The sequence below is a fragment of the Anabas testudineus genome, chromosome 21 (assembly GCF_900324465.2).
Source record: "Anabas testudineus chromosome 21, fAnaTes1.2, whole genome shotgun sequence".
Lineage (NCBI taxonomy): Eukaryota > Metazoa > Chordata > Actinopteri > Anabantiformes > Anabantidae > Anabas > Anabas testudineus.
The window spans coordinates 8,279,799-8,292,908 of record NC_046629.1 but is presented as its reverse complement, the minus strand read 5'-3'; the positions used below and the strand labels follow the sequence as shown (position 1 = coordinate 8,292,908).

At 41.6% G+C, this 13,110-nt stretch overlaps 1 protein-coding gene across 3 annotated transcripts in view; it reads left to right on the top strand.

Moving 5' to 3' along the window:
* The first annotated feature begins 352 nt into the window (after window positions 1-352).
* The window catches only part of dachd (dachshund d), an 88,563-nt gene continuing 75,805 nt past the window's right edge, over window positions 353-13,110 (top strand). For 2 of the 3 annotated variants that reach the window (XM_026377153.1, XM_026377151.1), the window contains exon 1: window positions 353-1,149. In XM_026377153.1, coding sequence (XP_026232938.1) covers window positions 593-1,149 — 557 coding nt within the window. In that variant the 5' untranslated portion in view covers window positions 353-592. The remainder of the gene's footprint in view (window positions 1,150-13,110) is intronic. The other variant, XM_026377152.1, reaches the window with a different exon arrangement.

Genomic DNA, 13,110 nt, shown 5'->3' with positions numbered 1-13,110 from the left:
GCTTGGTGATCATTTCTCAACTTGAGACCAGTGTGAGTTTGCATTCTGGTGGATAGCAGGTGTAACCTGAGCGGCTGTTTGAACCAGAAATAACTGTTAACTGAAACTGGAGATACAGTCAGTGAGTGCATGTGCTTTTTTTTTTTTTTTTTTTTATACATACATTAATGCATTTTTTTGGACATTATTAGAATCCAATATAACCGGATACCTCATGTCTGGATTAAAGCATACAACACTTAAACAGACCTGAAACACTGGAGCCCAGTTATCTGTTCTTCAAAGGCTTCCACTGTCCCCTAGCTCCTCCCTCTCTGTACCGTGTGACAACAACAACTCATCCACAGAGCGGAGCTGCACTTTTCAGCTCATTTTCCTCCTGTCATTCCTCCTCCTATCTTTGATCATTGTCCCGCCGCTCAGCCCCCCCAAAACCCGCACTCAGCACGCCTTTTTTTCCGGCAGCGCTTTTTACTTCCCAACTTGTCTGAGGAGCTAAACTCTCGTGGATTCTTTCATTTAGGGGGTGTCTCGGCAGGCTGGGTTTTATACTTTGAACTTCGGCTACTCTCTTCCCCTTCTGTAGGTGACCATGGCCGTGCCGGCTGCTCTGATCCCACCAACTCCTCTAGTCCCACCGCCTCCGATCTCGACTCCCTCCGCAACGACGTCCCCGCCGTCGGCAACTTCATCACCATCTCCATCCCTGGCCCCCCCATCCGGACCCGGACAGAACCTGTTCAGATCAGAGCTCCTCGCCACCAGCAGCCCGGGCATCCCAACCCCGACTGCGGCTCTACCCCCCGGCAAACCCGTGTACTCAACCCCGTCGCCTGTTGAAAACATACCGCAAAACAACGAGTGCAAGATGGTCGAGTTGCGCGGTGCCAAAGTGGCTTCTTTCACCGTGGACGGCTGCGAGCTCATCTGCCTTCCTCAGGCTTTCGACCTGTTCCTGAAGCACCTGGTCGGCGGACTGCACACGGTCTACACCAAGCTGAAGCGACTGGAGATCACGCCGGTGGTGTGCAATGTGGAGCAGGTCCGCATCCTCAGAGGGCTCGGCGCCATCCAACCGGGTGTGAACCGCTGTAAACTCATCTCCAGAAAAGACTTCGAGACTCTGTACAACGACTGCACCAACGCGAGGTTAGTGGAGAGCTGGGTGTCACATTTTGGTTTAAATGTCTTTGCGGAGAGCCGCGCGTAAAGGCGCCGCACAGTGAAAGGGGGAGACATTTTTCCTTTTTTAAAAAACCAGAGGTTCAAGCGGTGCGATGAAGTTGTCAGCCGACTTTACTAATCCATTGGTAATAGTGTGTGTAAGCGTGTGGATTTGCGTGGGCGTGCGTGCCAAACTTTATCCGAGCATCCGAGCGGTGTGCTCGTGGTGGTTGGACGGGAAGAGGCCAGCGCGCAACATCAGGGAAAAAAGTTCAGAGAAAGTTTTTTAACACGTGCAGGGCAGAGCTGTGCTATGATGGATAGCCTGTCTGCCCCAGAACAAATGAATCGATAATGTAGGCTGCACCTCCGCTGAGTTTCACAATGCTGTTGAATAAACTTCAGGTGTACAGCTGCCACTGCGAAGACTATTTCAGATACAAGAGACCTGTCATCCTTTCAGAACCAGGCTTTACTGTTATTCCTCTTTAATTTAAGACAACTCCTGGCTCAACTTATTTTAAGTTACTGACATAAAACTAGGTTATGCCTTAATACATGTCCTTGCCATGGGGGCAATCTGATTTCAGTTAGATTTTTATAGTACACAAGACAAACCCAGATTCGATGACATGGAACACTTGCATTTTCTTTTATTTCTCTTAGTGCTGATAGCCAACAATTTCTTAAGGGCTTTATATTTCACTCACGGTTCCTATTAACCAAAGAGTGCATCAAGCCAGTTTTTCACACTCTAAGTGCTGCAGATAATTGTCACACACAAATATGAGAGTGTATAATAGTCAAACATCCTTGATGTCTATAAAACAGCAGAAATTAATATATTGAGGGGAAATAAATAACTACACACGTGATAATTAATGCACAACCCCGTATTACCAAATTGAGATTTCTATGTTTTATTATGGAGTGATTTAAGTGTGGATCAACATTTGATTAAAAGCCATTTTTACTGCCCTTTTGCTCCTAGCTTTGATGTATCGCTCAGTCTCACAGGATGGTTCAGCCTGGTCAAATTTGCCATCTTACTTGTCACTATGATTGATTCTATATCGATCTCATACCCAGAAATGAGCTCAAAATGCAAATATGATGGAAATGTGGGGAATAGCAATAAACACCTTGAGCCAGTGGGTTGTTTTAGCAGTGTTTATGCAGCATTTTGGAAAATTATGTTATGAGATTTATTTAGACTTTTAGATACATCATTGAATAATACAAGCACACACACACACACACACACACACACACTCATACACAGACACAGAAGTTGTGCAAACAGTTAATTTTTATATTTCATTTTAAGAATGAATATTCACGTACATAATGATTATGATGATAACTATTAGGTATGGTCAAGTAAATCTAATTATTCCATACTCACACACCGTTTTGAGACTTTAAGAGATGTTTAAAAACAATGCAATCATTTTAATTCTAAAGTTTTTTTCTCATATAGTTTTTTTTTTTTCAGCAGTTTTTGCTAAAAATGAACAGTTTCCTCTTTCTTCATACTTGCTTAAAAACAGTCAGCCTCCCACATTTACATACAATATTTGGTGCATATGAATATGCTGCGGTTCCATATTTCCATTCCAGTAGCAGTCATCTCAACCACTCACCTGTGCACTTTGGTGCTTAAGCATCATTTACATAAACCACCAAGGGAGCAGAACACCCCCTCTCTCCCTTATAGAGAGAACCATACCGTGAGGTGATCCTCCTCTCAAGCCTGGCGTGGGGCTTCAGGTGACAAAGTATGTGGTTGAACTCTCCGGGTTGTCAATGGGGGGATGGCCAGCGATGGGGTTAAAGGATAATGCAGTGCCTCGCATCGCTTTAATGACGCTAAAGTGCTGGGCTATTACGGGCACATGGGCAGGACTGTAATTGTCTTTGAAAGCAGCCAGGTTCTCCCGGTGCTGGGCTGAAATCAATCACTCAGACCCGGCCTGCCTGCTTGCCTGCCCCATTTGGAGAATTACATCATGGAACAGTGAGGCATCCGCTGGATAAAAGGCTTCTGTTACTTAGAAAGAGTTGATTTTATTTGCTGGGATGTGCGCTTTACTCCGTCTGTCATTGAAATGCTGCTGACAAAATGATCAGACTGAGTAAACAGGACACAGGTTGCCCTGTAGGTGAAAACAAGTTCCCTCTCCACAGTCGATGTTCCTTTTTGCACAGACTTACTGTGAGATAAAAAGTATCTGAGTTCACCAGTTTACCCACTCAGGTTACACAACAACAGCCTGCTGCCTGAGATAGTTTAGCTTTTCATCTCCCCATTACCACAATGTCACTACTCTTTTTATACAGTGGCAGAGTGGTAACAATGAAGTGAATAATACTCCTGTACAATGGGTCTTACTATTTCACATGCTGTTTTTTCCCCTCCCACAGTCTATTGTGTTAAAACAACACTACTCTCATTTTGCACACAGTATGAATGTGAATAGCATCACAGAGCACCGCTGCATCCCGCTGTTTTAGTTTTGATGTGGACACAAACAAGCTTCAACCAAATTGTTCCCTACTATGCTTACTTTGCCTGATCAACACTTTTGAACACATTAAAAGGAAAACGGCGTTTATCTGAATTATAGTCTTGGATTATTATTTATTTTTATTTTTGCATTATTGTGATGGATTAAAAAGTGAAAATTCATGATTTCCATACTTTTACAGTGAGTGTTTGAACGAATAATTAATTTGTAATTATCCTTAATCTTTAAAGATACTGGGAATACAGTCATTCTCGACCCCTTCATTTTCTTAAGGGCTCTTGTGCCAGATTAGCAGTGTTCGCTTGTTACCTTACTGATCCAGGTTCAGTAATCTCCCCTACATTATGACTCTGGCCCTCCAGGAGCCCTCTAGGAGCCCTCTGTTCCAGCTACTTGTTTTCCTTTTCATTTTCCCTGCGGTGGGATGGAAAAGGTTCTTATTGCTGTGTGACACTTGAACTCTCTGAAAGGTTATTATAACACAGGGGGCGGTGCAGAGATATCGCATATCTCTCATTGGTTTGCTTTGTGGAGGCAGGCTATCCGATGCTGGGGCGCAGAAATGCAGCAGTTAATTGACAATCATTGTCTACCCCTGAAGGTTAACCACACGCCCCAGACAGTGTCTCACCACTGGGAATGGGACGGCTTTTCACTTACATGCCCTTCTTAAATAGATTTTCCTCGGCTCGTTTCAGTCAAACAGATCTGACTCTGAAATGTTATGTCACGTCATAGTGAAATGAATTTTTCCTTTAACAAATATATCTAATTGATACTGATATGACAGCGAGTGTTATGAGAGCTCTCACCTCTCTTGTTCCTATTTCAAGAGTGTTTATGCCTAAACACACATATTTGCAAATGATGGTAATTGTTTTGTTTAGCGCTCAGTGTGAGCTGCCACTGAGGGTGCCAGCTTGTCTCTCTCCCTCCTCTCCTCTGCTGAGCTCTCTTATAATATATTTGTTTTCTACAACGCACGGATGTGTTTACAGGTACTCAGGGGAGATTTCTGGATTCCATTCAAATCATTCCCAGTCAGAGTGGGTGCTAAGATACCCGTCACCCAGCAACCACATCCAAGAGGGAGCTTGGGCGATAATAACTTCAAAAACAGAGTGACAGATGCCTGATTAGAGAGAGGGAGAGAGAGAAAGACAGGGAGAGAGAAAAAGAGAGAGAGAAAGACAGACAGAGAGAACGGTATACAAAGCTGTTTAAAATCCAAATCTATTCAAGTACTTTCTTGAAAGTTAAATTGGCTTTCATATTGTGAGCTGTTTCTTTATTGAAGTAAAAAAACAAACATTTAAAGTTTTAATCCTTCAGTGGGGCTCTGCTAAATTTGATTAGGTACAGTACATGTGCTCAAGTCAACTGTGCAGTTGGCAGATGGCGGCAAGGTGTTTTGGGTTTTTTTTTTGCAAATAAATAGTCTCCTTGAAAATCAGAATTGCTTTATTGACTTAACATTCATTCAGCTGGAGCAACTGCATATTAAAACAGCTTTTAAAAAATCCACAGGCGAGCTCAGTAAAAAAAAAAAAAAAAGAAGTAACATTTATACTCTCCATTTCTTTTAAGATCTTATTTTTGTTAAGCTCACAATAAAGCTCAGCTGGGATTGTCGAAACCACAGATTTCACTTGTTAAAGAGGCTTTGTTTGACACTGTCTGATATCATTTGTGGATTTTGAGGATATTTGCATGGCAAAGAGGCCTGTATTGTTAATTTGCCTGTTCTGTGCATTAGTTGTCCAAGCTCTTATTTGCATGCCCTTACTGCATGGGCAACAGCAACTGGACTACCAATTAGTTCTTCTCCAAAATGAAATGGTTTGAAGTCACACGTTGACAAGACATCATTCCACAGTCATCATTATATTAAAGTGATTTTACATGATATAATGTGAAAAAAAAAAGACTTTAAAAACTACATTTGTTAAGAAACTAGATTTCTTAACTAATTTTACCTGATGATTTTGTGATTGGGACCAATTTCCTGACAGGCCAGCAACAGATTTTGGATCACTCTGATTCCTGTTTCTCTTGCCTCAGTCAGAGCACCATGGCTTGTCTTTACTCACGGGCTCCTTCACATTATAGCACATTTAGGGAACACAGCGAAAGTCACTGACGCTTGCTCCAGGATGTTAAATGCTACTGACAGAAGTTAGAGGGAGCAGATGAGATTTCCTGATTGGAGAAGGAATGCAGGCCTTTGCCTGTCTCTGTCTAATATGGTCACATGGAGAAATTGATTTTCTTCAGAAATTAATTAATTTTTCATATAGCCCAAAGCTGGAGTTTAAAAAAGAGTGCACACTTGCTGGTTTCCTATTTTCTCCCTTTTTTTAAAGAATTATTGCCTAATCATATTAATACTTTTGCCCTAAGGATGAAAAGATAATTGTACAAATGCATTTGGAAATATGTATCACTGAGTATTTATGATTAAATTATGCAAATAACTCCGCTCCCATCCTTCGTGGGCCCAGATTGTCTAATTAGGATTGATATGGCGAATAGATGTTGGGGAATCTGAATACAAGCATGTCCAAAGAGCAGAAAATTGAAAATGACAAGGCTGGAATCCTTAAAAAGTGTGTAGGTTTTTCCCCCCCTCTCTGTCTAATTCAGCGTAGCTGTATCAGGAGTTAATTTTCCCTGGCTTCATTTCTCGTCTGAGCTGACAGGAAAAGGAATCCATCAGGGAAGCAATCTCAGATGGGATTCCACAAATTTCCTCCACTTGTTTTTTCTCCCCCTCTTCGTTTTCGGGGAGGCTATCAGGGATGAATCTTTTCTTGAGTAAACATGCTGATGTTTTTTCTCCAGTGTCAGTGTTTTTGGAGCTCTCTACTCATTACAAACGACTCCTCCTTAATAATTGAAGTGTATTAAGAAAGGAATGTCATCCAACAAAACCCTCTTTGTCCTTTTGGAATTTCAGCAAAGTAAAGCACATCATATAATTCAACTTTTTTTTTTTTTTGAATTTCACCGAGAGCTAAGAAGCTCTACACTGATGTTTCTTCCTTTATATAAAAAGAGTATCTATTAATTCAAGTGACATCTTGTGATATTTAATATGACATTGTCATGCTATTATGTGTCTATGGGTGCTGATCAGAGATTACATACTGCACAAACGAAGGCTAATTTTTGAACCTTTTAATATTAAAATAATCAGAGATATCTATGTGAATGTCATGTCAAATTCTAGTCGGAACTGCTCAAACACAGACAGACTGCACACTGACGGTAGTGGCCAACAGTTACATGTAATTTAACAACAGCCTTGCTCCTTGCTGGGCGCAGTGGTACATCACAGAAAAGAAACTAGGGAGGAAATGACATTGGTTTCCACTCTCTTTTCTTCTGTTGTTAGCTTCAGATGAACGACACAGCACAGGAACAGCTCCAGTGCCTCCAACAGTATCTATTAAAGGGCTGATTGTTATCTAATCTTTACCTGGTGCTAGCTGGAAAAGCCCTGAAGCTAATGACACTTGAGACTAGCAGCACATTCAATGGTGGTTCAAAGCATCTGCTCAGTCACTATCTTCTGATGAAAAACTAAGAAAACGGCCCCACAGCTATTTATGTGAAGTCTGAATTCACTTAGACACCAGAAACACTTTATGCAGTCAATTTGTTGCATTGAATTATAACTAACAGTGTACATAAAATGAGCTCCTGTTGAGCCAGAAGGCTAGAAACTAAAATACTCTCTCGTGTCTTTTTGTAGTTTCAGAGAGTCTGGTGTTCAATTCAGTCATCAGAAAGAAACTGTAGAAATTAATTAGCTGGGTCGACAATATAAATTGAAGTTAGTGAATAATTCTACTGGCAACAATACTAACGACAAAGTCAGTTATTCTCCTCATCTTTTCTTTAGTGAAATACTTTCTTTGTAAAATCAGTGTATTCAATTACATCTGCAACAAATGTCAAACTGCTAAATTAGATGATTATACAGTATATGGGTCATATATAGGTGTAGATGACATGGTTCTTGTGGACACTGATCAGGAGATTGTTCCAGATCTGTCTTTCAAAAGATGAAAAAAAAATTTCCTCATTAATCATAAGGTCATTTTCAGCAGAATATTTCTTCAGTTAGACAAGAGACATGTTATAGAGGATCCACAGTCAAATAAGCAAATAGCTGTTCATTTTATCAGCTGATATGCTGCGAGCATGATTTCACATTCATGTTGAAAGGGGAAATAAGAATAAGAAGTATTAAAAAGCAAAAGATCATCCACTCTGCTGTGTATTACAGAATAATTTCAGTTGTCAGCAGTTCAAATCGGACTAGGCAACTTGTCCAGTGTACTGTAAAATGATAAGGTCTGCAATTCTGGCTTTTATCCAAAGAGATAGCCACACCCAGAGCTGCTTCCTGACAGCATTGCACACCTGTAGAGGTTATGAGCGGGGTATCAATATCACCAGGTCAACACATTTTCATCTAACACTGACATCTCTCTCTGCCTTTCCCCCTCTCTCCCTGCTTCTGTCTCTCTCCCTTTGAGCCTAGTGAGAATATCGGTGGGTGTCTTTATTGGCTGCGGCGCTTGGGTTTCTCTCCTCGTAGACTCAAATGTCACCGTCTCCCTGATGTTTCTTTAAAATCGCCTGTGCCACCACTTGCTGTGGCGCCCAGCTATTATTACCCAGGTCTTAAAGAGTGACAGTCCGGCCCTCAGAGACATGACACAAACCTAGGTGGATGGAGCTGTAGTACTGTGTAAAGCCAAAGCTCTCAGCCAATCAGATAGCACAAAAAAGACAACTGTGCACCTGGTGCGCTACGGGGTTAGAAGAGAAACACAACTTCTGCTGTCTAATTATACATAGTAAATTTAAATCGTACTATTAGAAGTTAAAAACACTCAACAGAAAAATAAAGTTTTTTGTAGAAATAGACACTTTCGCTGTGAGCTTAAGTTATCAAAGTCTCTCCATGCATGTGCTAATGCCTTGAAAGCAATGTGCTGTTAACAGTTACTTGTGTATGTTCTGAGTTATTCAACCCTAGTGCAGAAAATACAGTGAGACATGTTCTCTATGGAAATAAACATGGTTATGATAATAAAGCAGCCTTTGGCTGAAATGGTCTGTCCACATACATTAACCCTGTGCAACTTTCACATTAAGCGTGTAGCTTGTGCACAAGTGTGTGTTTGATGCTCAGTGAGAGAGAGAGAGAGAGTGTGAGAGAGAAGGAGAGGGAGTGTGTGAAAGAGAGAGAGACACCCTCGCACAACTTCACATATGAATGGTCTTGTGTGAAAAGGAGGATGAATTGAGTCAAGCTGACATAGCATGCCAATAAGCTTTGTCTCATTTCCAATGCCGTATTCATTTGTGCCACAGAGAGATTTATTGCATGATTGACAATTATGAGAGGGTGACCTAGTTCTTTGTGATGGAACAAAAATGGTTTTCATCAGTTGCCTTTGCTGTCTTTTGCATTGTGTGTGTGTCTGTGTGTGTGGGAGACGCTCCCTGCTAAAGAATAGGGATAGCCTCCACGCAATGAGATACTTTTTTCCTTCCAACTATTGAAACTCATGCGTTTTTCTAGTAATGGCTTCATATATTTTGCATAGAATCACATCATCCACTGTGTCTCCTCTACAGCAGGAAAAATGAATTTCCTACCCCATTAAGCAATGTGAGCTGTCCAAATGGATCACATTTAAGTGACATTTTTACGAATGCTCTCCGATCTCTAACTTTGGTGATAAAAAAGAAAAGGAAGTCATTTTGCTCTTTATGTGTGTGTGTGTCTATATATATATATATATATATATATATATATATATATATATATATATATATATATATATATATATATATATAATCTACAGAAGACACACACACCCTGTGGTGTCAACAAAGGGTGTCAGCTACGCCTGCCATACATTTCTTGATGCCTTTATTCCTTTATGGTTCATTCTACCTGTCTATTAGCTGTGTGTTTGTCTGTGTGTGGCTGTGTGAGTGTGTTCTCCAAGTCAAGCTTAGATTACTATGACTGTGAGGAGGAAGTCTCTGCTCCTCCTGGGACTCCTGCTTGACTGGCCCCACAAATGATACAAGCCAGGGTTTAGTTGGGAGTTAATATCCTGCAAAATTGTCCTGCACAGCCTCGGCAGAATGTGGATGATTAAATGACACAAGCATATCAAAAACATTTTTCTCAGACTAGTGGCTGTTAAGTGTCGCGTCGGTGCAGCCCGTCTCCCAAGGTTACCATTAAAAAGAAAGGAATATTCAGTGGGAAGTGGGTGTCATTGAGCTTTGATTGTATGTGTGTGTGTGTTTTGAATGTGTGCACCTGTACGGGTGTGTGTGCATGCTTTAGATGTTTTGTGTAATGCCCGATTTGAGTGGTAATAATATCTCAATAGGATTTCAGGGTCTCATTGAGGTTTGGTAGAAGGTTGAGAGGACATATGCTAATTGTATTTGAGAAGACTCATCTCTCTCAGAAACATATCCCAGTAGGTTTTTCCTTGTACACTGGATGCCAGACTTCCCCAGTGACAAAAAAAAAAAAGGCTTGAGGCTGCAAAGCGAGCCATTTTATCCTTTCTTTTTCAAAAGATGCAATGCTTTGTTTTAACCTCCACAGGAAAGGAGATGAAAGGCAGTGTAATAAAGCCAAAAGGTCTTTCTGTAGTTATCAAATGGCCTTTCACTCCTGACCTTTAAGATGCCACAGTAGGAACTGGAGACAATGCTAGAAATCGGATTTCAGAGATCAAACACCTCTTTGTATAGTTTACTTGCATGGTAAAAGAAAGAACAACCTTTCACAGCCAGTCATTTGAAAATAAGAGAAATAAAACGGAATCATATTTGGAGAAGTATGAACTGCCTTGTCAGTACCAGCACAGATCAAACACTTAAAAAGTTAAAAGTAGTGCAGCATCGCATATGTTTGGATTCTGAGGCATTTCTTTATTTCTTCCTTCATCTGATATGCTTGTCACAGCATTAGGCTTTGTATGAGGGCACTTATTATCATCTGGAACCAGGCTCCAGATCATGTCTGTAAGTGTGTAAACATGCATTTATAGCTGTTGCTTTGCTTTTTTATATCATATATCATTCACTTATAATAGAAACCTTTTTACACACCTGTGCCATTTGCTTCTTTTTTTTTTTTCTTGCTGGTTGTGAGATGATGCTGCCTACCAAAAAACCTTTTACCGAGATGGAAGTAAAGAAGACAGAGCTTCAGATGAAATGGATGTGTGGCTGTAAAATCTCCACTGCATTTCTGTTAATAGCTCTCAAGTCCTAAAGCCCCAATTTACATATATGATGATTTTGCATTAATTTGACTGCTGTGGTGGGATATTTAGTTTATGGTTGCATGTTCGGATCAGGTTAGTCATAATAACTCTGGACTGTAATCACAGACCTGCAATCATCATATCCATAGACGGAGTTTAGAGTTTACAAAGCACTAATCATGCTTAGATGTCCAATGTTCTCAGGATGCATGATGGCACCCAGCATTCCTGTCATTCTTGACATTCTGCACAGCGGCAGTCTGAGTGTGGAGTGTTGGTGCCTGTGGACCCTGAAGGGCTCTGTTTGAGAGGCCCAGTCAGGGCCCTGCTGGGCCAGGCCTGTTGACAGTTCCTTGGCACTGTTTCTCAGCAGGAAGACATAAGTTGGGGCAACAGAGAGGCAGTGGATGAAGGCAGTCTGGTCAGCAACGAGAATGGAGTTGGAGAAGATTAGGCTTCACCCACAGGTCATTGTGTTCCCAGCGCAGACCCAAGCCCGTTGGCCTTAGTATTGTTAAAGCGAAAGGTCAGGTCCTACAACCAGGCTAAGCCTATTAAACAACCCTCACCGCTTCTTCCTGGAAACCTGACTGTGCTTTCTCTTAACTACCGAGTAGGGGAAAAATCAGCTTTGAACAGCTGAGGTCGGCCATATCCTGATGTGAATTGGAGACCACAGCTAATTGAAAAGAATATTACTGTATACTCAAATGAAAGCATTGCAATCATGCTTCTTTATAACACCAGGCAGCGATTTCAAATTGCATGTTTCATTTTTAACACTAATTGTTTTACTGAGTCCTCTAGTTGGTATGCTGTACAGTATGTGCGCCAGGCTGCCGGAGGTTTGCTCTGACAGATCCTACCAGTGTCGAACAAATCCTCACATTTATATCCTCTCAGTACTAAATGCTTATGTACCGCATTCATAAGGTCGTCTGAGCCCCAACACACTCCCATAAGTCTCCTTTAGCTGTAGTGATGGCTGATGTCAGGGATGTCTGCTGAATGAAAGGAAACACAGGCAGATAGCGTTTGATCCGTGATGGAGATGAGTCCACATAGGAGTAGAGCTAGTGATTAATAATGGTGCATCTGGGTAAAAAGGATGTCATCCCCTGGACGTCTAATGAAAGCTCTTGAACATATCTGGGAGAGGCGATATGTTGACAGTGGATGATGCAAATGAGGCTAAATGTGAGAGGAAACCTGAAATGAATCACCCTGCTGTCTCTGTAGCATTTATGTGTGTATGCGCACGCGTGTGTATGTGCCCCGACTAGCAGCCAGCCGTTTAAGCTCTGTGTGACACTCTCCCTCCTTTGTCTCAAACTGCTAACTGTATTTAATTTCACATCTTATCGGCCCGGGCTTTGTCTGTCTGTGAGTCTCTGCACAGTGGAGGCGACCCCCGGAGATAAACTCTGTCAGGCTCTGGGGTGATTTATTAAATTCTGATTTCTGTGAAGGACTTTAATGTCGAGGGGGTAGGAAGAGCGGGAGGGTGGACGGGGGTGTTGGCGATGGGGGGAGGTTGATGTGGGGGAGAAAATATGTCGCAGGTGTCTCTGCCAGCTCCGGGCACTGTTCTCTCTCCATTACCGGCATTGTTAGGTATAGAGAGGCAGGAGAAAAGAGAGAAGTAGGAATCTATGCTGAATTTCCTGTCTTTGTTGTGGCAGTGGGCTTGTTTTTTCCCTCTGTTCCAGACCAGAACAGCAGTATCAAATCTCACTTGTTTGGACTGGAGATAACGAATAGAGTGTGGAACGTGGGTCAGTTTCATCGAGAGCTCGACCCAGCTCCGGTTAACAGTTATATTTTCATGCTAATCTTCCTTATGACACCTGAATGGAGTTCTAACCCTCTATCCAAATTTATTAGGTAAATCCTTTGACCTTATCGGCCTTCTTATCCCCACCGATATGTGAATAAAACCTGATGTCAAGACTTGGGTGACATTTTTTTGACGAGTGCAGCAGATTTTATGGGCTGCTATTACAGCCTATCTGGACTCGGTGCTTGAATTTAAAATATTTTCTTGTTAAGCACACTTCACAGGTCAATTGTGACTGTGCCAAAGCTCAACATGTTAATTT